General features: G+C 47.2%; 1 protein-coding gene across 5 annotated transcripts in view; it reads right to left on the bottom strand.

Moving 5' to 3' along the window:
• ZBTB40 (zinc finger and BTB domain containing 40) overlaps positions 1-24,096 on the bottom strand; it is a 76,755-nt gene that overhangs the window by 4,532 nt on the left and 48,127 nt on the right. For 2 of the 5 annotated variants that reach the window (XM_073317231.2, XM_073317232.2), the window contains exons 9-17: positions 22,803-22,936; positions 19,032-19,200; positions 14,822-15,238; positions 13,954-14,160; positions 11,663-11,827; positions 10,824-11,038; positions 9,879-10,041; positions 9,151-9,237; positions 5,743-5,969 (exon numbers count right to left, since the gene is read on the bottom strand). In XM_073317231.2, coding sequence (XP_073173332.1) covers positions 5,743-5,969; positions 9,151-9,237; positions 9,879-10,041; positions 10,824-11,038; positions 11,663-11,827; positions 13,954-14,160; positions 14,822-15,238; positions 19,032-19,200; positions 22,803-22,936 — 1,784 coding nt within the window. The remainder of the gene's footprint in view (positions 1-5,742; positions 5,970-9,150; positions 9,238-9,878; positions 10,042-10,823; positions 11,039-11,662; positions 11,828-13,953; positions 14,161-14,821; positions 15,239-19,031; positions 19,201-22,802; positions 22,937-24,096) is intronic. The other 3 variants (XM_073317234.2, XM_073317236.2, XM_073317235.1) reach the window with 3 other exon arrangements.

Here is a 24,096-nt window from a genome sequence, read left to right as displayed (position 1 = left end):
CTTTAGGATAGGTTGTAGATCCTTAATAATGCGTTGGAGGGGTTTTAGTTGGGGGCTGAAGGTGACGGCTAGTGGCGTTCTGTTATTTTCTTTGTTAGGCCTGTCCTGTAGTAGGTAACTTCTGGGAACTCTTCTGGCTCTATCAATCTGTTTCTTTACTTCCGCAGATGGGTATTGTAGTTGTAAGAAAGCTTGACAGAGATCTTGTAGGTGTTTGTCTCTGTCTGAGGGGTTGGAGCAAATGCGGTTGTATCGCAGAGCTTGGCTGTAGACGATGGATCATGTGGTGTGGTCAGGGTGAAAGCTGGAGGCATGCAGGTAGGAATAGCGGTCAGTAGGTTTCCGGTATAGGGTGGTGTTTATGTGACCATTGTTTATTAGCACTGTAGTGTCCAGGAAGTGGATCTCTTGTGTGGACTGGACCAGGCTGAGGTTGGTGGTGGGATGGAAATTGTTGAAATCATGGTGGAATTCCTCAAGGGCTTCTTTTCCATGGGTCCAGATGATGAAGATGTCATCAATATAGCGCAAGTAGAGTAGGGGCTTTAGGGGACGAGAGCTGAGGAAGTGTTGTTCTAAATCAGCCATAAAAATGTTGGCATACTGTGGGGCCATGCGGGTACCCATAGCAGTGCCGCTGATCTGAAGGTATACATTGTCCCCAAATGTGAAACAGTTATGGGTAAGCACAAAGTCACAAAGTTCAGCCACCAGGTTAGCCGTGACATTATCGGGGATAGTGTTCTTGACGGCTTGTAGTCCATCTTTGTGTGGAATGTTGGTGTAGAGGGCTTCTACATCCATAGTGGCCAGGATGGTGTTATCAGGAAGATCACCGATGGATTGAAGTTTCCTTAGGAAGTCAGTGGTGTCTCGAAGGTAGCTGGGAGTGCTGGTAGCGTAGGGCCTGAGGAGGGAGTCTACATAGCCAGACAATCCTGCTGTCAGGGTGCCAATGCCTGAGATGATGGGGCGCCCAGGATTTCCAGGTTTATGGATCTTGGGTAGTAGATAGAATATCCCAGGTCGGGGTTCCAGGGGTGTGTCTGTGCGGATTTGATCTTGTGCTTTTTCAGGAAGTTTCTTGAGCAAATGCTGTAGTTGCTTTTGGTAACTCTCAGTGGGATCATAGGGTAATGGCTTGTAGAAACTCGTGTTGGAGAGCTGCCGAGCAGCCTCTTGTTCATATTCCGACCTATTCATGATGACAACAGCACCTCCTTTGTCAGCCTTTTTGATTATGATGTCAGAGTTGTTTCTGAGGCTGTGGATGGCATTGTGTTCTGCATGGCTGAGGTTATGGGGCAAGTGATGCTGCTTTTCCACAATTTCAGCCCGTGCACGTCGGCGGAAGCACTCTATGTAGAAGTCCAGTCTGCTGTTTCGACCTTCAGGAGGAGTCCACCTAGCATCCCTCTTTCTGTAGTGTTGGTAGGGAGGTCTCTGCGGATTAGTATGTTGTTCAGAGGTATTTTGGAAATATTCCTTGAGTCGGAGACGTCGAAAATAGGATTCTACGTCACCACAGAACTGTATCATGTTCGTGGGGATGGAGGGGCAGAAGGAAAGGCCCCGAGATAGAACAGCTGGTTCTGCTGGGCTGAGATTATAGTTGGATAGGTTAACAATATTGCTAGGTGGGTTGAGGGAACCATTGCTGTGGCCCCTTGTAGCATATAGTAGTTTAGAAAGTTTAGTGTCCTTTTTCTTTTGTAGAGAAGCAAAGTGTGCGTTGTAAATGGCTTGTCTAGTTTTAGTAAAATCCAGCCACGAGGAAGTTTGTGTGGAAGGTTGGTTTTTTATGAGAGTATCCATTTTTGAGAGCTCATTCTTAATCTTTCCTTGCAACAAAGCCCGTTGCCAATTGTGCCCACATATCTATTCAGGGGACACCATCACAGGGCCTAACAACATCAGCCACACTATCAGAGGCTCGTATACCTGCACATCCACCAATGTGATATATGCCATCATGTGCCAGCAATGCCCCTCTGCCATGTACATTGGTCAAACTGGACAGTCTCTACGTAAAAGAATAAATGGACACAAATCAGATGTCAAGAATTATAACATTCATAAACCAGTCGGAGAACACTTCAATCTCTCTGGTCACGCAATCACAGACATGAAGGTCGCTATCTTAAAACAAAAAAACTTCAAATCCAGACTCCAGCGAGAAACTGCTGAATTGGAATTCATTTGCAAATTGGATACTATTAATTTAGGCTTAAATAGAGACTGGGAGTGGCTAAGTCATTATGCAAGGTAGCCTATTTCCTCTTGTTTTTTCCTACCCTCCCCCCCCCCCCCCCCCAGATGTTCTGGTTTAACTTGGATTTAAACTTGGAGAGTGGTCAGTTTGGATGAGGTATTACCAGCAGGAGAGTGAGTTTGTGTGTGTGGTTTTTGGGAGGGGGGTGAGGGGGTGAGAGAACCTGGATTTGTGCAGGAAATGGCCCAACTTTATTATCATGCACATTGTGTAAAGAGTTGTCACTTTGGATGGGCTATCACCAGCAGGAGAGTGAATTTGTGTGGGGGGGTGGAGGGTGAGAAAACCTGGATTTGTGCTGGAAATGGCCCACCTGATGATCACTTTAGATAAGCTATTACCAGCAGGACAGTGGGGTGGGAGGAGGTATTGTTTCATATTCTCTGTGTATAAATAAAGCCTGCTGCAGTTTCCACGGCATGCATCCGATGAAGTGAGCTGTAGCTCACGAAAGCTCATGCTCAAATAAATTGGTTAGTCTCTAAGGTGCCACAAGTACTCCTTTTCTTTTTGCGAATACAGACTGACACGGCTGTTACTCTCAAACCTGTCAATATTAAAGGGACAGTATGGGGTTCCAGGCCTAATTTGGCCTTCTACAAAATAGTTATAATCTAATGGGGAATGTCATCTGGATTCCAACAGACTCTTCCTTTGAGTAATCAGTCTGCTCCACACATCTCGCCAACACCTCTGTCTGAGTTCCCCGAGAGCATGGGTGAGAATGGGAGTCTGGGTCTGTGGAATGGAAAGCGTGGAGGTAAAGGGCTGTTCATGATGGGGAACCAATTCAGTTTGAACAAAGCCTCAGCACTTCCTGCTTACCCAAACCCTGACTGATGTTAAAGTATTAACATACTGACAGGGCTCCCTCCTTCCTCCCCACCAAACCAGTCACACCCCTGTGTTTTGCATACCAGAGCCCAGGGAGCTCCAAGCAGCCTAAGGACCTATCAGACATGGGGCTCACTGGAGTCACGCTTTTTTGCAGGGGAGCTGTGGAGCAGGAGTGGAAGTAGGGGAGCTGGGGATGCCCACCAATGCAGAGAATAATGGGGGTGGGAGGAGGCAGGGGAGGAAGGAGAGGGATGGACCCCTCAACCCTTAGTAGGGGAAGCTGAAGTGGATGGGAACCTGGGAGGCAGTGACCAGGAGATGGTCGAGTTCAGGATCCTGACACAGGGAAGAAAGGAGAGCAGCAGAATATGGACCCTGGACTTCAGAAAAGCAGACTTTGACTCCCTCAGGGAACTGATGGGCAGGATCCCCTGGGAGAATAACAGGAGGGGGAAAGGAGTCCAGGAGAGCTGGCTGTATTTTAAAGAAGCCATATTGAGGTTACAGGGACAAACCATCCCGATGTGTCAAAAGAATAGTAAATATGGCAGGCGACCAGCTTGGCTTAACAGTGAAATCCTTGCTGATCTTGAACACAGAAAAAGATTACAAGAAGTGGAAGATTGGACAAATGACCAGGGAAGAGTATAAAGATATTGCTCGGGGATGCAGGAGTGAAATTAGGAAGGCCAAATCACACCTGAAGTTGCAGCTAGTAAGAGATGTTAAGAGTAACAAGAAGGGTTTCTTCAGGTATGTTAGCAACAAGAAGAAAGTCAAGGAAAGTGTGGGCCCTTGATGAATGAGGGAGGCAACCTAGTGACATAGGATGTGGAAAAAGCTAATGTATTCAATGCTTTTTTTGCCTCTGTCTTCATGAACAAGGTCAGCTCCCAGACTGCTGCGCTGGGCAACACAGCATGGGGAGTAGGTGACCAGCCCTCTGTGGAGAAAGAAGTGGTTCGGGACTATTTAGAAAAGCTGGATGAGCACAAGTCCATGGGGCTGGATGCGCTGCATCCGAGGGTGCTGAGGGAGTTGGCGGATGTGATTGCAGAGCCATTGGCCATTACCTTTGAAAACTCATGGCGATCGGGGGAAGTCCCGGACGACTGGAAAAAGGCTAATGTAGTGCCCATCTTTAAAAAAGGGAAGGAGGAGGATCCTGGGAACTACAAGCCAGTCAGCCTCACCTCAATCCCTGGAAAAATCATGGAGCAGGTCCTCAAGGAATCAATCCTGAAGCACTTAGAGGAGAGGAAAGTCATCAGGAACAGTCAGCATGGATTCACCAAGGGCAAGTCATGCCTGACTAATCTAATTGCCTTCTATGACGAGATAATTGGCTCTGTGGATGAGGGGAAAGCGGTGGACATGTTGTTCCTTGACTTTAGCAAAGCTTTTGACACGGTCTCCCACAGTATTCTTACCAGCAAGTTAAAGAAGTATGGGCTGGATGAATGGACTATAAGGTGGATAGAAAGCTGGCTAGATTGTCAGGCTCAACGGGTAGTGATCAATGGCTCCATGTTTAGTTGGCAGCCAGTATCAAGTGGAGTGCCCCAGGGGTCGGTCCTGGGGCTGGTTTTGTTCAATATCTTCATAAATGATCTGGAGGATGGTGTGGATTGCACTCTCAGCAAGTTTTCAGATGACCCTAAACTGGGAGGAGAGGTAGATACGCTGGCGGGTAGGGATAGGATACAGAGGGACCTAGACAAACTGGGGGATTGGGCCAAAGGAAATCTGATGAGGTTCAACAAGGACAAGCGCAGAGTCCTGCACTTAGGATGGAAGAATCCCATGCACCGCTACAAACTAAGGACCGAATGGCTCGGCAGCTGTTCTGCAGAAAAGGACCTAGGGGTGACAGTGGATGAGAAGCTGGATATGAGTCAACAGTGCGCCCTTGTTGCCAAGAAGGCCAATGGCATTTTGGGATGTATATGTAGGGGCATTGCCAGCAGATTGAGGGACGTGATCGTTCCCCTGTATTCGACATTGGTGAGGCTACATCTGGAGTACTGTGTCCAGTTTTGGGTCCCACACTACAAGAAGGATGTGGAAAAATTGGAAAGAGTCCAGCGGAGGACAACAAAAATGATTAGGGGACTGGAACACATGACTTCTGAGGAGAGGCTGAGGGAACTGGGATTGTTTAGTCTGCAGAAGAGAAGAATGAGGGGGGATTTGATAGCTGCTTTCAACTACCTGAAAGGGGGTTCCAAAGAGGATGGATCTAGACTGTTCTCAGTGGTAGCAGATGACAGAACAAGGAGTAATGGTCTCAAATTGCAGTGGGGGAGGTTTAGGTTGGATATTGGGAAAAACTTTTTCACTAGAAGGATGGTGAAACACTGGAATGCGTTATCTAGGGAGGTGGTGGAATCTCCTTCCTTAGATATTTTTAAGGTCAGGCTTGACAAAGCCCTGGCTGGGATGATTTAGTTGGGGATTGATCCTGCTTTGAGCAGGGGGTTGGACTAGATGACCTCCCGAGGTCCCTTCGAACCCTGATATTCTATGATTCTATCAACAGAGGCATTTCAACTTTGGGAGCTTATTCCAGCCTCCCCTACATGAGGTTTGCCTGGCACTCATGGTGCCTGCCAGTGACTGGAGGAATCAGTTACCTGCACAAGCTGGGCAGTGGTGGCCTGGCATTCCGTGAACGTCACCTTTGGGTGCTCAGCGCTGTAATGACTCTGCAGCTGCTCCCGAGTAGTGAAAAGCTCCCCACACAGCCCACAAGTGAAGGTGCTCTCTATCTGCTTAAAGTGCTCTGTGGTGATATGGTGCTGCAGGGCCCCCGGGAAGCGGAAGGAGGCCATGCAGTACAAGCAGCGAAATGGCTGGGTCCCTGTGTAAGAGACATGGAGAAAGCATCACTCTGAGTGGAACATACTGGAAGAGCAGAGAGCCAGGGCTGGGGTAGGCATGGGAGGAAGGAGTGTGATGCTGGAGACAATGAGGAGCAGTGTGTGAGAGGCTCTGCAATGAGCCGCACAGTGGTGTGTGCAGGGGTGGGACACTGAATACGATGGTGAGGGATCCTGCCTGCACTTTGTGATGCACTATGGCGTGGATTGTTGTGGGGGTTTGGTTTTATCTTGCCCATCTGCCTCTCACCCATAGCTCTCTCCACCCCCCTTCTGCATCACAGCCTCCATCCCTCTCTTCCCTGCATTGATTCAATTGCCTCTTCCTGTTACCCTCACCCCTCTACAGCTCCCACCAGCTCCCGCCTTCTCTTCCCATCTCCTTCCACCAGTTCAAATCCAGATCCTATATCCACACTCCCCTTCTCACCTCGGGAGATATTTGCCCCAAACTTGGACCTCCCTCCATCCCCCAACCTCTCTACCTGCCAACCCCATCCCTGCCACCACCTCCACCCCTCATACCCATCTCTCGCCTTCCCCCTTCTCTTGCTGTCTCTGGAACACCCACTCCATCTCCACCAAGATCTCAGCCATCCACGACCTCTTTTTACCTCGCTCTCTCCAGCTCCTGGCTCTCACACAGACCTGGATCCCTTCAACTTGATACTGCCTCTACAGCTGCCCTCTTTCTCTCATACTCCTTGCCCTGTATCAGACTGTGGTGGGGCTGTTGGGCTTCTTCTCTCCCATTACTACTGCTGCCAACCTCTCCCTCCTCACTCCTTCTCCTCATTTGAGCAGTCCTGCATCTGACCCTTCTCTCCTCTCCCCTGCCACGCTGCTGTCATCCATGATCCACCAGCCTTCCTCTCCAATCTCAACTCATACATTCATAGAACATAGGGCCAGAAGGGACCACTGTGATCAGGTAGTCTGACCTCCTGCACAACACGGGCCATAGGACTGCCCTGAATTAATTCCTGTTTGAACTAGAGCAGATCACTTAGAAAAAACTTCCAATTTTGATTTTAAAAGACCATTGCAAGATCTGCCCTCACAACGCTCAGCCCCAGCTCACCCCCAACATCTGCTTCCTCCACTTCTGCTCCAGCGTGTCTTGGGCCAAATTTCTGGAACCAAAGTGACTTCCTCCACTACATATTTGTTCTCTCCTCCGTCAATTCCGCCATCTTCCTAGCTAAACACATTCCTTCTCCAACCTAACTGAACACCATGTCCTCTATCCCAGCCGCGTTTTCTGTCACCTTTGACTCATTCCTCCCTCCTTGTCCTGCTTCCACTTCTGTTTCTACATGGGAACTTGCTGATTTCTTCCATGAGAAAATTGACAAAATATGACAGTGACCTTCCCCCTCCCCTCAGCTTGCCTTCCCTTCCCGCCTCCCCACCTACAACATTCTCCTCCTCTGCTCACAGACACAGAAGTTTCTCATCTGCTCTCCTCCTCCAACCCCTTGACTTGCCCCACTGACTCCATCCCATTTCCTGATCTCCCTCACACCCTCCCTTATTCTTCTCCTTAAACTCTCATTCTCCTCTCTCATTCCCCTCACAAGACAAACATGCTTTAGTTTCTCCCATCTTAAAAACACACCCTTGACCCCACCTACCTCACAAACTAGTGCCCCATCTCCCTCCTTGCTCTCTACAATCACTGTATGGAACTGGAAAAGTGGAACTCCATTCCAGAACCTCTCCACAGTAGCTTCCTCCCCTTCAGCTCTACTGAAACTGCTCTCATCAAAGTCTCCAGTGTCCCCCTTTTAGCCAAATCTCAGAACCAGTCCTCTATCCTCATCCTCCCTGACCTGCTAGTCACCTCTGACACCACTGACCATGCTATTCTTCTTGAAATCATCTTCTCCCTTGGCTTCCCTGACTGTCCTCTCCTGGTTCTCCTTGTACTTCTCTAATTCCTCCTTCAGCATGTCCTAGGAGGATCCTCCTCATACCCCACCCCAGCTGTCTTGTGGTGCTATCACAAGGCTCTGTCTTTATCCCCTTCTCCTCTCCCTTTACAACTCATCTGTGATAATCTCATCTGCAAACACAAATTCAACTACCATCTCTATGTTGAGGGCTCACAGATCTACTTCGCTACTCCAGACCGGTCTCCTTCTGTCCTAACTAAAATCTTGGCCTGCCTCTCTTACATCCCCTTATGGATGTCTAGCCATTAACTGAGGCTCAAACAGAGCTCTTAATCTCCCCAGCCCTCCAAACCTTTCCCCTACCTCCTTTCTTGATTACTGTGGACAACTATCCAACCAAGCTTGTCACACAGGCCCATAACTTGGGCATCATCTGTGACTTGGAATGCACTCTAGGGCCTCACATCCAAGCTATGTCTAAATCTTGCAGATTCTTCTTCCATCACATCCTTAAGATACGGCCTTTCCTATCCATCCACACAGCTACATCTCTCCTCCGGGCTCTCATCTCATGTCTTGATTACTGCAAGATGCTTCTCTCTTGGGCCTTGACAAAGGCAACCTTGCCTCACTCCTATCCATTCAGAATGCTGCTGCAAGGATCATTCTCTTAGCTCGCTGCACGGACCATGACATCCCCCCTGCCTTTTGCGTCCCTCCACGGGCTCCCTCTTCTCTAGCGTACCATACATAAGCTATTTGTATTCACTTTCGAGACCCTTCACAGCCTATCCCCACTCTACCTATCATCTCTCATTCACTATTGAGATGTTGACTCCCACCTCTAATTGGCTCGTGATGCCAGCCTCCATCACCCACTTGTTAAATTTTCAAACAAGAACCTTTGTGCTTTCTCCTACACTGCCCCTCATGTCTGGGAGGCGCTCCCCATAAACACCAACAAAGCCACTTCATTAGCCTTCTTCACATCCCTCCTTCAAACTCTCCTTTGCCATGATGCCTACAAAAGACAACAGTTAGGCTGCTGGTGAGCTGAGTCCGCTGGTGCTGACCAGTAGTGTCTGACTGTTTCCTTGTACTCCCCCTTCTGTTCAGTAGCCATCTGTTGTCTTATATTTAGATTGCAAGTGCTCTGGGGCAAGGGCTATTTGTTCTGGGTTTGTACAGTACCTAGCACAATGGGGGCCTGGTCCATGACACAGGTTCCCTAGGTGCTATGGGAATACAAATAACAATAAAAAAAGACCTGAGTGCCTGCACTTGACATGGACCTGCAGCAGAGCCAGCGTGGGGAAAAGCTCATTACACTTCTCACACTCATGGAACTTCACATCTGAAAAGAAGAGCATGGGGAGAGGTGTGGGCTCAAAGTTCCTTCCAAATCAGACAGTCACTGTGGACCAGGGCTCCCGACCTAGACAGTCGCCATTTCTCAAGGGGCCATGGCAGCAAGAGCCCATCTCACTACAGTAACAAGAAGCATCTTAGGAGAGATGACTTAGCAAAGGGAAGTTGTTACAGAATGAGTTAATCACACAGAGGGCATGTCTACACTGCAATTAAACATCCACGGCTTGCCTGTGTCAGCTGACTTGGGCTCGGGCTGTGGAGCTGTTTAACTGTGGTGTAGATGTACAGACCTGATCTGGAGCCCAGGCTCTGGGACCCTCCCTGCTCATGAGGCCCTAGCTCCAGCCCAAGCCCGAATGTCTACCCTGCAATTAAACAGTCCCGTAACCCGAGCCCTGCAAGGCTGAATTACCTAACACGGGCCAGCTGCGGGTGTTTAATTATAGTGTAGACATTCCTAGAGAGGGGACTCACTGGAGGAGACTGGTTTGATGGGATATAGTGAATTTTAGTGCTGTCTCAGGAGACTGCTGTGCACAATCCTGCCAGGTTAGGGCTGTTCATGCAGCTCACTTCGAACTCCACAGCACTGGCTCCCCAGAGCACACAGTGCTGGATTCTTACCTGCATGTTCTGCCTTGACGTGCTTCTTGTGAGCAGTAGTGCTGGAGAAGGTTTTGTCACAGGAGCTGCACTGCAGTGAGGAGAACTTGGAAGAGCGGTGATTCTGAGCTGCAAAGACATCAGGGTGATGGGTCCGGTTGTGATACCATAACCCTGACAATTGCTGTAAAGACATAAAGCAAACCATGTTACAATGGCAAAGCTGTTCCACAGGGTAATGTGACAGCAACAGGCTGTGGTCATAAGGCCACATGGATACAGCAGCTGTGCGCCATGGGAAGACACACAGCAAACTGTACTGCTCATCTGATCTGATCCCAACCCACCCTGTGCCACTCAGTACAGTTGATACTTTGCTTGTGTTACTGTAACTCATTTACATCAGCAGTACAGCATCCTGAGTGGGGCTTAGAAAGCATGTGAGCTCTACTAACAAAATTCATCCCACAGCCTCTGAAAAGCCCAGCACTACTCATTCTCTCCCATCCTCCTCACTACAGGCCCATTTGGCGCTAAATTTTCATACCTGCTGCTTCACTAGGGAGCCATTTGCAAAATGGGGAATTCTATTCTAACGGATCTTAGCAGCCAAGAAGGCTAGAAACTTTATATTGAAGCCAAAGCTCAGATTCTGGGGAGTCCAGGGCAGGAATTTATCTAGATCTTTGCAACTGGCACATTTTCAAAGCCTACAGATTTCTATTGTCCTTGTTTGTACGCCTCCCTTCTTTCTACTGGTCACAAGACTACCCCTGCTCTGAACAACGAGTCGTCTTGTTCCTTTTGCAATGGAGGCATTGCCCTGTGTGAGTGTCTAATTGCACACTGTCAGTGAGTGGTTTCTCTGAAAAGCAACATGCAATGGGGTATGCTGGAGGGGTGGGATAACACGTGCATTAGGGTACTTGGGATGTTGGGGTAACATGTGCACTGAGCCCAGCCCACCTGATAGGCTTTGTCACAAATCTCACAGCTGAATGGCTTCCCTCCAACATGGGTCACCATGTGGCGCTCCAGGAGGGATGGAGCACTGAAGACTTTCCCACAGGTAGTGCAGGGATGGTACTCTCTGGAGTGGGCCTCATGAATGTGCTTGCGATGCTCCTGAAGGGTGGGGAAGCTCATCCGACATTTCTTACAATCATACGGATCCTCAATATCTGCTCCCACAAAGAGGTGGTGAAAAGCGGGGGGGGGAGAGGAGAGAGGAAGACAGACAGATCAAGAAGAAAAGAAATGAGAAGAGGCAGAAGAAAGAGGGGAGCAAGAGAGGAAAAGAAATGCTAGTTATTTCCAGGCAATAGCAAACATTTGAGTTTTAGGATCTTTGCAGGTAAGTACTATTCCCCTCTTTCTTCCCCCGTCACTTACAGTGATGAAGATTCCCAGTTGGTTCTTTGGAGCCCCACTTTCCCTTGGCCTGTGTTGTTAGACGGTGCTGTTGTTTCCTTGAGAAGATCCCACCCCTACCTCCACCATGTAAAGCTTAACAGCCTTTTCCTTTCCAGGAGGGAAAGTACCATCATGGAAGCACCAGTGAAAGACCAGACTGCAGTCCTTCATAGCGCCCATGAAGCTCCAGGACACCAGGACTGCCCCTTGCATTGCCTGGCAGAGCAAGGACTGCTGTGGTCTGGAACATCAAACACTTGAACATGGCATCGCCCCTTCATCTCTGCCTCTCAGTCACATTCTGATGGCCATTTGTTTAAGGAGCTCCAACAGCTCTGTTCTGCCTTATGGGAAGGACTCTATTTGAGGCATGGCAGGGCTCAGATACTCACTGTGGAAGGTGCGCAGATGGATGGAGAGCCCATTAGCCTGCCTGAATCCTTTCCCACACTCCCTGCAGACATATGGCTTATCTCCGGTGTGAGTCCTCACATGACGAGACAGCTCAATGGACTGGGCGAATACTGCATCACAGTACTGGCAGGCATACATCTTCCCTGCAGTGAGAGCCAAGATCAGAGGCTGGAACTTCTCCAGCTGGCCCTGACAAGGGGGACAGGATTTCTGGACATCATAAGCTCACTTCTCAGGAAAGGAGGCCGGAGGTTACGGAACACAAAAGCTCTCATGTGAGCAAGGTGTCGGTTCCAAGACAAACTTCCAGACAAAAGCAGTCCTTCCCAAAGACGCTGGCATCAGAACCACAAAACCTTGTGTGCAAAAGGTGAGCTCTCTCTGACTATAAACACAGACAATATCATACATGCAGCTACAATGCAGACCATTTAACTACTAGCTGTTCTATAGACACAGTTTTATTATTGTAAAACATCTATGCTATGCCACAAGTTTGCCATGTGCTTTACAAACATAGCAACACGTTCTCTGCTCAGAGGAGCTTACAAGCTTCCACGACACAAGGAAACACACCCAAGGCAGCAGTCTGTCAGGGATGGTCTAGAAAATACTTAGTCCTGCCATGAATGCAGGGGACTGGATTAGATGACTGCTCGAGGTCCCTTCCAGTCCTATGATTCTATGATTCTGTGAGGGAGGATGTAGGAAGCATTGATGAGTAGAGTGAGGTGGAATATTTCTACTGAAACATTTTCCAGTCTAACGTGCAATTTCCTTGAAATTTAAATGTTTTGGAAAAACAGTTTGATTTTTATATTTTTCAGTGACAAAAATTAAAATGAAGCAAAATTTTTTCATTTAATTTAATTTTTCAAAACCTTCCAAAAATGGGTTTTGATTTTGGGGGTTCCCCTCACCTTCTCCCCATTTCCTACTTTTTGTACCTTTTTTCCAGAAGGGAAAAAGAGGAAGGAAGCTTTTTGTTTGTTTTTTTTAAAAAGAGAGACAGAGAAAAAAGGAATATATATATATATATATTTTTTTAAAAAGCAGGAACTTTTTCAGTTTTCGAAAACCAAAATGGAAACGTGTCGTGTTTGGATTTGTTATCAAAATGTACCATGGGAAAATCTATTGCAGAGAAGAGGGGAAGGCAGGCTGCTTTCATAGATGAGGCCAGAAGAGATAACTATACTAGTCTGACCTCCTGCAAAGCATGGGCCATAGAACTTCCATGAATTCAATCGTGTTTGAAACAGTGAGATTGGAGGCAGAGAGGGCAACAGGCAGGCAAGGACAGCAGGGCTGTTCCAGGCAGAGATGGAAGTGCTTAGAAGGTATAAAGCTCAGAAAAGGAGGAAGAGACAAAAGGGGAAGAGAGGGGCAGAGGCCTGGGACAAGAATGGGGGCGGGGGGGGGGGGTGCAGTGGAGGAGGAGAAAGAGACAGGGACTAGGTGGGGACAACAGTATGTGCTGCCTTCCAGGCAAGGTCTTGGAGCTTGTATGGGAGACTGTAGAAGTCAGAATGCCAACCCAGGGATTCCAGGAGTGGGTACTGAGGTCAGAGGAGTTTCACAGCTGTGGCTGGGACAAACTAGAGAAGCAGGACAGCCAGCAATAATCAAGGCAAGAGATGACCCAGGTGGGGATTGGGGTTTCAGCAGTGGGGATGGAGAGGAAAGGGCAGGTTTACCAGACAGGGAGAAGCATTGATTCAGCGAAGGACTCAATGTAGGGCTGAGGGGAGGAGTCAATAGACACTGGAGCTGTGGGCCCAGAAGACAGGAAGGGCAGTGGACACAGAGAACAAAGGCAGAGAGAGGGAACACAGGAAGGTCTGTTTCAGAGACAGAGTGAGATGGCAGCTGGGCAGTGACAGGGTGATGTTAGAGGCAGCTGGAGCTGGGGAATGATCTGCATCAACTGCTAATGTGAGTAACTGAAACCATTGTCAGCAGATAAGGTTAGAGAAAGGCAGGCAGTCAGGGAGACAGGCACCAGCCAAGGACAAAAGCAGAGGAGCCATTACCAGGGAGGCTGAGGGAACAACCCACCAGCAAGGCAGGAGCAGTAGAGGTAGCCAGGCGTGGATGGATGAAGCCATGACCCCTCACATATGTAAATACTAATATCCCATTCTGCAGCCAGGGCACCTATAGTGCGGCCCTGTGCTTTAACTGCCAGGCCATGCTCCTCCTCTAAGCATACACAAAGGCACACAGGCCCTGGGGCACAACAGGGACACAATGACTCCAGCAGGCTCACCCTCAGAGTGCTTCTTCTTCGTGTGATAGGCCAGGGCGGAGGCCTGCGTAAAGGTCATGAGGCAGTGCTTGCACATGAAGGGGCGGTCTCCGGTGTGCAGCCGCAGATGGTTCTTCAGGGTGGAGTTGGCCGCAAACTTGGCACCACACTCTTCACAGGAGAAGGGCTTCTCGTCAAAGTGCTCCGTTAGCTTATGGTACTGCATTCCTGGGGGTAGGAGACCAAGGGCAGCAGTTAATGCCCGGCACAAAGGTATTTTGTACAAAAGCAATACCCCATCCCAGCCGTGACACCAGGTGACTGCCTAACTTCACATCCAAGGAGCTGATTTTCTTAGCAGCCAGCAGTCCCAAACTGCTTCCCTAGCTGCCACTTGCTGATAAGAGGAAAGAATGACATGGCAGTGAACTTCTTCTGCCCATAGAGCAGTGTTACCCCATCCACCACGCTGACAGCAGGGAGGCTTGGGGTAAGGGGAAAAAGAACCCAGAGCACTGAGAAGCTTTGGCCCTTTTCTTACCACCAGCTGAAGAACTGAACAGGCCATCTTGCAGTGCAATTATTTCTGGAGGCCTTTTAAATTGCCAGCAGCCCCACTTTTCCGACATAAGCTTCATGCAATGGTGGAAAAAACAATCACGCAAGAAGCTGGGGCAATCAGCAGGGCAGGTGAAATGAATTGAACTGCATTTCCCTCTCCACAGTGCAGTTCAGAGCTTCTCAATCTCCCCTAGAGTCCCCAGTGCATAAGTGAGGGAAGGGGCTCTGATTTCAGGCTATCTAATGTGTTGTCGTTATGGCCATTACCCTGGTATCTAAGCACCTCTTCCCCGGCTGCTTGTGGAATCTCTCCCAGGTCTAATCCTACCTGAGGCATGAGCAAATTCTCTTCCACAGATGTCACATGTCACTGGGAGCCGCTTCTTCTTCTTTTTGGCTGTCCCTGCAGCTCCAGGCCCTCCGTGGGCTTCCAGCTGATGCTTTTCCAGCTCCTTCTTGGAGGTCTTGATCTCACTGCACTCTTTACACTGCACTTGCTTCCCCTTGGCCACACGACACCGCTTTATGTGCACCTTCAGACGGCAGTAGAAATGGAAGCTCTTATCACAGGCCTTGCAGACAAAGTTCTTCTTGGAGGGAGCTTTCTCTTGGGGCTCCTTCTGCTCCTTGGCGCTTGCACCCCCAGCCTTCTCCTCCTCCTTGTCCATAGCTTCAATCTGGGATTCACTGTTCACCTTCCATTTCCTGATTCCAGCCTTCTCCCCACTTCCCTCGGTCAGGAACCCTGTGTGCACAACTCCCATTTCAGTGCTTACTGACAATTCCAGGTTCTGGCCTTCCTCACCCCATGCCTACTAAGAGGTGTGAATGGATGCCTGAATGTGTACAGAACATGGTCACATCCGAATGGCAGCACTTCACATTCACTTTGTGAAGGTCGCAATGACAATATCAGGTGCAAGGAAGTGGAGCATCAGGCCTGAATTTCTCTGTCAAAAATGCCAATATCTACAGAGGGTTGGATAAAGCGACAGAGCACCTGGGCAGAATTTCAAAAGAACTCAGCTCTCATTTCAGCACCAATGAGAATAACCAGAGCTGCAGGGAACTCAGCACTTCTGAAACTGCCTCCTACTCACATGAGTGAAATTACTGTGTGGGTAAAGATTTGCAGGTTTGAGGCCTTTGTTATGATGGCACCCTAGTGGCACCAGAGATAAGGCAGCATTGAATTTTCCATTTAAAGTGAATACAGATCCCTTAATTGAACAGGGTAAGTCCCAGGAATCCCTCTCCATCATAGCCTGTTTCTAAGAGGACACACTAACACTCTGGGGTGCTTCATGCTCTTCTGGGAAGACCGCTACTGGATTTAAAATCACTCATTAGTGCCCCCTTTTCAGAGGTTCTAACAATTTTTCAAGCCCCAGCATCAGCACAATCCCAAAAGACACAAACTGGAAAATGTACACCAGACTCCAGCCTACAGGAACCCCCCCCCCCCGTGGTAATCAGTGTGGGGGAGGCAATACAAATATAAACAGTTATTTGGCTTCTTCATTATAGGTAGAATTCTGCAAATCTGTGGCCATGGAAACTAGTGCAGAATTCAGCCCTTGCCACAGCACGGTTCTCAGGAACTCCAGGCTGCATTTTTGAAAGTATGTTTCTAACTTTTGTGGTTATGGAGTGAGCCTTGCAAATGTAAACTGAGTGTAACCAATGCAGTGTTGTCACCCTGAGTTTGTAGGCAGCCTGAAAAACAGCTGAGGGATGTTAAATACCCATGTATTTTAATGCATCATTAACTCTGAAACCTAAAGATGTCACTCTGTGGCATACTGAAAATGTAGAGAGTGTAAAATAAACTCTAAGATGAGCCTCCAGTTCACCCTCCCTTGCCAAGACAGCACCATCAATATCTCACCTCTTCCATTTCAGCCCCACTAAAGTTCCACTCTACTCCCCTCCCACAGACCAAATCTACTCCCCTGACACCAGCACAGGAAGCTTTTCCCACTCACAGCATTGAGGCTCCCTGTAGCCTTCAGCACCTTAAATCATCTTAAATAGGTTTTTGTGATTAGACAATACACACTCTTTTGGATATGCTACAGAGAACATTCTCTAAGATATGAGCAGCAAGGAACTTGGGACTTAAGATGTTCCCAGGCCCTGGCTGACTGATACGGCATCCTGGGTGAAAATCCTGACCCTACTGAAGTCAGTGGGAGTTTTGCCATTGACTTCACTGTGACCAGGATTTCACCCCCTGAATTGAACTTGCCATTGAGCTGCAATACTTATTATAGTACATAAACTACCCAAAGAATGCACAGGATGTGTATATGAGGCAGGTGCGTAAGGAAGACTCTTAGAACCCACCTCCTGTAATCTAGGTCACTGCTTGTAAGACACCAGCAGTTGAATGTATATAGACAAGCACTCAATGAAGAAGAAATGATTACTCAAATTACAGGAACTGTAGTTCCTCAAGACTGGTTGTTCAAATATATTCCTTAACCTGCCCTTCTTCCTGCTACTGCGAGGTCTGATTAAGCCTGGACTCTGTATTGGTGAAGGAACTGAGGGGCAGGTGGGGTCACTCTGCCCTTTTGCCCTTGGTTGGGAGCACCTGGACACTTAGTCCCCCAACAGCCACCTTTGGCCAACAGGTGCTGAATTCGATTGCACCAAACACTGGAATAGATGTGAACAACACATCTCAAAGAACCACCATTGCTGTAAGCTAAGCAGGAAACCCCCCTGTTTTCTGAGGTGCTCTGAGCAACCCCACACCCAGATACCTCAACAATGATTACAGGATAGACCAACCAGAACGAGCATCAGATCTTGGTGCTTCCACCATTGAGTAAAGCTGGTTGCTGCCAGACATATTTCTAGTATCAGAACACTGCTCAAAGAAGCAACAGAAGCTGCGTGTGCTCTAGCAGAACACACTGTCACTCTCACTGGTGGGTCTATGTGGGCTAAGAATAAGTAGAAATCCAGTTAGGAAGTCTCTGTGTTGAAATGGCCTGACCTTTCATCTGCATAAGCTATGAACAGACTGGGGAATACCCTCAATGCCTTAGTTTTATCAGTGTAAAAGGAGCACTCTGCGAACAGCTAGGGTGTGACACTTAGGTTTGCCTTTGTTTGAATGTGGTTTTGGGGAAAACACAGGTCATGTATAACCTGGTTTAGGCGGAAGTCAGAAACTATGTTCGGTATAAATTTTGGATGATGTCTTGAGGACACCCTGTCATTATTAAAAATCATATGTGGGGGCCCTGTCATTAGTACTTTTATCATCCTTACCTTCTGATGTTATTGCTACTAGAACATCTGTTCTGGTAGAAAGATGAAACAGGAAACATATAGCTGGTGGCTCAGAAGGTGGGCCCATAACCCTGCCAGTATAATAATTAGATCCCTAGCATGGGAAAGTTTTCTGTATGGAGGCTATACCCTCATACGGCCTTTTAGGAACACCTAGTCACCGTAGGGTCTGAAAAGGTGGAATACCCCTGAACTGTAGGGTGGAAAGGTGAGATGGTTGCTAGGTGGACTCTCAGAGAGCTTATCAATGACAGTAGGACTGCAGGATGCCTGGTATCAGAAGCAGAGATGGCAATAACTGGCATTATTGTGTCGAGATAGTGAATCTTTTACACTTGGCAGAGTAAGTCTCAGAGTCCTTTCTACTGTGGAGGAGAACATTTTGTATCTCAGCTGAAGAGATTCTCTGTGCTGAAGTATGCCAACCAGTATCCATGCTATGACAGACAGGGAATGTGAATCTGGATGGAGGATCTGTCCATCTGTTTGAGATATCATATCTGTATTGGAGTTTGGACGGGTCTGAGAATCAGAACAGCCTCAGCCATGCTGGCACTACCATGATCATTCTGGCTGTATGCAGCCTGCTCACTTTGAATCAATGGAACTAGAGGGTAAGCATACGTACAATAGGGCCAAATTAAGAATACACTGGGAAAAACAGCCTGAATGTTCAAACAACCACTAAACTGCATAGTCCTTGTGCTATAGGGTTGTAATATCACTACAGACTTGTGCTGGACAATACCGTTTTCTTAGGTCAACCTATGAGATGGCTAATATATTTACAATATGAACACAGAAACGTACATGGATCCAGTATCATGTGAACAGCCAGGGCTGAGATAGCTCCACATGAAAGTAAACCAGTGAACATGCAATGCAGCTAACAAACAGCCTGAGTGTTTCCTGAGCAAAAGCCTAGCCCATGAAATCACATATAAAGGTAGTGGGTGAATCACTGAAGTTAGAGATGGTCGACACCTATTAAGCCAACCAATCCATGTCCCTGCTAATGTAGGAATGACCTTGCAGTACATTTCCTAGTACTAGGGGACATGCATGAATCCACTAGAATCCCAAGCACACCTTTAGTGAATGCCCCATTCTAATAGTACAATACAGGGGTTGGGCAGGCAACAATTCCATGCTGTGATCTCACATTAAACCACACACAGCTCCAATTACCAGAGACTGGTGTAAGCGAACTGGAGTGGTACCTGCAGGTTTCTTACCCACATGCCCCAGCTCCTGCATCACTGGTTGTAGGCCTGGGAAAGACTCATGAACAGTGCATAACAGCTGACAGATCTTGATGGCAGGTACAGACTTCTCCTGTGCAGCGCTCAGAGCTGCTTTCAAGGAGGCCTCTGAACTCTCCTTCTGAGAAGAAATACTCAGTAGCTAAAGAAACACAAGAGAGAAGAAGTAGTCACATGGCAGACTATGTTTTTTTCATTCCTGTAATTGCTTTAGCTTGGTTTAGACCCCTGTATGAGAAACAGAAGAACATGCCTTTCGCCACAGAGCTCAGAACATAAGAACAGTCATACTGGGTCAGACCAATGGTCCATCTAGCCCAGTAACTCATTTCTGACAGCAGCAAGCGCCAGATACTTCAGAGGGAATGAACAAGCCAGGCCAATTTTGAGTGATCCATCCAGTCATCCAGTCCCAGCTTCGGGAAACTGAAAATTTGGGGATGCACAGAGCATGGGGTTGCATCCCTGACCATCTTGGCTAATAGCCATCAATAGACCTATCATGCATGAACTTCTGTAATTCTTTTTTGAACCCAGTTATACTTTTGGCCTTCATAACATCATCTCCAGGCAACAAGTTCTACAGCATGACAGTGAGTTGTGTGAAGAAGTACCTTCTCTTGTTTGTTTTAAACCTGCTGCCTATTCATTTCATTCAGTGACCCTAAGTTGTGTTATGTGAAGGGGTAAAGAATACGTGAAATAACAACCCTTTCTCCAGACCATTCATGATTTTATAGACTTCTATCAGATCCCTCAGTCGTCTCTTTTCTAAAATGAGCAGTCCCAGTCTTTTTAATCTTTCCTCCTATGGAAGCTGTTCCGCACCCCTCATCGTTTTCATAGCCCTTCTCTGCTTTTCCAATTCTAATTTATCTTTTTTGAGGCGAGACAACAAGAACTGCACACAATATTCAAGATGCGTGTGTACCATGAATTTATACAGTGGCATTATTATGTTTTCTTTCTTATTATCTGTCTCTTTCCTAATGGTTCCGAACAGTGTTCGCTTTTTTGACTGTCACTGCATATTGAGCAGACGTTTTCAGAGAACTATCCACGATGACTCCAAGATTGCTTTCTTGAGTGGTAACAGCTAAGTTAGACCCCATCATTTCGTATGTATAGTTTGGATTATTTTTTTCCAATTACTTTGCACTTTCCAACACTGAATTTCATCTGCCATTTTGTCACCCAGTCAAGTGAGATCCCTTTGTAACTCTTTGCAGTCAGCTTTGGACTTAACTATCTTCAGTAGTTTAGTATTGTCTGCAAATTTTGTTCAGCCCTTTTCCCACATCATTTATGAATATGCTGAATAGCATGTGTCAGTACAGATCCTTGTTGCCAAGAAGGCCAATGGCATTTTGGGATGTATAAGTAGGGGCATTGCCAGCAGATCGAGGGACATGATCGTTCCCCTCTATTTGACATTGGTGAGGCCCCATCTGGAGTACTGTATCCAGTTTTGGGCCCCACGCCACAAGAAGGATGTGAAGAATTTGGAAAGCGTCCAGCGGAGGGCAACAAAAATGATTAGGGGACTGGAACACGTGACTTCTGAGGAGAGGCTGAGGGAACTGGGATTGTTTAGTCTGCAGAAGAGAAGAATGAGGGGGGATCTGATAGCTGCTTTCAACTACCTGAAAGGGGGTTCCAAAGAGGATGGAGCTAGACTGTTCTCAGTGGTAGTAGATGACAGAATGAGGAGTAATGGTCTCAAGTTGCAGTGGGGGAGGTTTAGGCTGGATATTACGAAAAACTTTTTCACTAGGAGGGTGGTGAAGCACTGGAATGCGTTACATAGGGAGGTGGTGGAATCTCCTTCCTTTGAGGTTTTTAAGGTCAGGCTTGACAAAGCCCTGGCTGGGATGATTTAGTTGGGGATTGGTCCTGCTTTGAGCAGGGGGTGGGACTAGATGACCTCCTGAGATCCCTTCCAACCCTGATATTCTATGATTCTATGATCCTTGGAGTACCCTGCTATTTACCTCTCTTCATTGTGAAAACTGCCCATTTATTTCTACTCTTGGCTTCCTATTTTTTAACCAGTTACTGATCCAAACCTTCCCTCTTATCGCATGACGGCTTACTTTGCTTAAGAGCCTTTGGTGAGGGTCCTTGTCAAAGGCTTTCTGAAAATCAAACTACACTACATCCACTGTATCAGCCTTATGTACATGCTTGTTGACTCCCTCAAATAATTCTAATAGATTGATGAAGCATGATTTCCCTTTACAAAAGCCACGTTCCCGCTTTCCCACATATTGTGTTCATTGGCGCGTCCAATAATTCTGTTCTTTACTATCGTTTTAATCAATTTGTCTGGTACAGAAGTCAGGCTCCCTGGCCTGTAATTGCCAGGATTGCCCCTGAAGCCTTTTTTAAAAATAGGTGTTACATTAGCTATCCTCCAGTCATCTGGAACAGAGGCTGATTTCAATGATAGGTTACATACCACAGTTAGTAGTTTTGCAATTTCGTATTTGAGTTCCTTCAAAACTTTTGGGTGAATACCATCTGGTCCTGGTGACTTATTACTGTTAAATTTATTAATTTGTTCCAAAACCTCCTCTATTGCTGACTTTCCTTTGGTACATATTGTGTTTTACTTAGTTTATAACTCTGCACCAGCTGAAAGGGCTTCTGGGGATTTAAAAAAAGAAAAGGTTACATGATTTCAATTTGCTGCTTTTGGACTGAGCCAACCTAGCACTGCTGCTCCAAGGAAGTGGGGACCATTTCAATCCCCAATAGCTCACTTTCCTTGAGGGTAATGACATTGTTAGCTAACTGGTAACTCCAGCCTTTCATTGGGAGATAGCATTGATGTGCTGTGATTTATAGGACATTAAAGTCATCATTCCGATGGCCTTTGGGTGTTTCCCTCCCCTTCAACTCTGACCCCATGCCACTATACCCACTGTAGCTCTTCTTGGCCATAGAAGCATTAACTGTGTATGAGATAAGCAACAGCATGGGAAGAGTTGAGGATGTTACTAGGGAGTTTGCAACAGGTCAAGGCTTGAGAGAACTTTCCATTTTAACAAATATTTACAGTCAGTCTAAATAACACCAAATCCTCAGAGAGGCTGCAACACCAATTAGAAGAGCAGAGCTGACCAGCTGAAGGCTGCTCTGTGAATAAATTTCACCCACCAGCCAGCCACTGAGGAGCCCAGCAGATGCTTTTGCCTCTTTTAGTTCTACAGGCTCGATGTGGCCTAGTCTCCCTTTCCTAGAGGTGAATGCCAAGGTGGGCTTGCCAACATTACAAGACAGCTAAAATCCACCAAGTCATAGCAACAGCCATATCATTCTCAGCATGTCCCCTATGAATACTTCACTTGTTTGACAGGCAGTCTGGAGGCTGCTGACCTACAGGACAGTCCACACCATGCTAGTTGACAGCTGTGCTTCCCTAAGGCATCTATGCCACTTTGCAGAGATGAGCTGGTACTGTACGGCAGGGCACCCACATTTTGCTCAAATGAGGGCCTATTGGTAACTTCCAGGAGCCAGAGCTGCATGCATACCTTGCATAAAATGTCTGTCAACCCCTCATTCTCAGAGAAGGGTAGCTCCGAGAACACAGATGCCAGTATGCCATGTTCTACTCTGATCTAAGTGGTTTCAACTTGAATCAGGATGGAACATTTCAAGCTAGGAGCCGTCAATATCATGGAATGTACATTGCATTAAAGCAGAGGACAGCTGTGGGCCACCTTACCACCCCATCAGTACCTCTTTCACTGCCTCTGTGAGGCCCACTTCTCCTGGAGCCAAGCCCTCCAGTCCAGCTCTCTGCTTGATGGCCTCCGTGATCAGCTTGCTGTGTCTCAGTATTATCTCGATGGCTGTACTTTCACTGGTGGCCACTGAAGGAAAAGAATATATTAAGAATGGAGGGGGTTCCTGCAGGCTCTTATCTCTATTCACCCCATTTCAGATAGGGGCACCTCCCCTCAGTGGGAACGCTTCCCTTTGAGAGCTGGGGGAGGGTCAAGGACTAAGGTGAAGACTTTGGTGGCATTAGTTATGGCTGTGAAAACACCATTCAACAACTAATCCAATTAGCAATAAAGCAGGAGTAACAGTGTTCAATGCTTGTCCACTTTGGAGCGTGGGGTGAGAAGAACAGGTTTCGTGATTCTTTTGAAGGAATTTCTTTAAAGAAACACAGTCAACTTAAACAATCATCACACTTCTCTTTGAGTGCATCCTGCCTGCTTTTGTAACCAGCAGTGCCTAAGATTGCTGTAGTGGAACAAATTAGAGGATAAATATATTTTCTCTAGTTTTTCCAGTGTGTTTACCTGGTACATTTAACAGCAGTTTGTGTACAGTCAGCTTCACTCTTTCCCAACATTGCGAGTCAGCCAGCTGAGCGCCACTCTTGTTTGTGTGAGATTATTATTCAGTAAGTGGGGAAAGAAAAGCATTTTAAAGTAGAAAAATGTAATTATAGTTGGCAGGGAAACTCTGAGGCAGAAATAAGTTCTAGAGGGTCAGGCAGTGGACCTGTACCAGCTGTGGCCTTGGAGTTACCATTAGCTTATGTTTTCAAACTGATAGGGTTTCAGTTTGATGGTACCTCTTGAATTCTTTCAAATCAGTTTTTTACTGAAGGTGCTAACCAGGTGCAGAGAGGTGACAGACTTGCATTTTCGTTACCTGGCAGGACACCAGGGAGAGGGAACTGAGTCAGGGAAAGACAAACACCCTCCCCAGGCCCCAAAAGCTTTGCTGATTTCTAGAGACAAATGCTGCGCTGTTTGAAAGAGTTTAGTAAATATCAGTTCTCCAGTCCTGCTGTGTCCCCTTATTTCTCATTTCAATGAGCAATATGCTACACGATTCTAGCAATGCATAACACCACATGAAAAGCTGTTCTGGTGTTTCCGGCTCCAACTATAAAGAGTGGGTGCTGGAAGTCATACAAGAAAGATGGCTTTCACCATTTTTCCAGCCACGTTGGGGGGTGACCCAAGGGATTCAGACACACAGCCAAACCTCTAGATGCTTATCTGAACTCTGA

This window comes from Lepidochelys kempii, chromosome 18, assembly GCF_965140285.1.
Source record: "Lepidochelys kempii isolate rLepKem1 chromosome 18, rLepKem1.hap1, whole genome shotgun sequence".
Classification (NCBI taxonomy): Eukaryota; Metazoa; Chordata; order Testudines; family Cheloniidae; genus Lepidochelys; species Lepidochelys kempii.
This window is presented reverse-complemented; position numbering and strand designations above follow the sequence as displayed.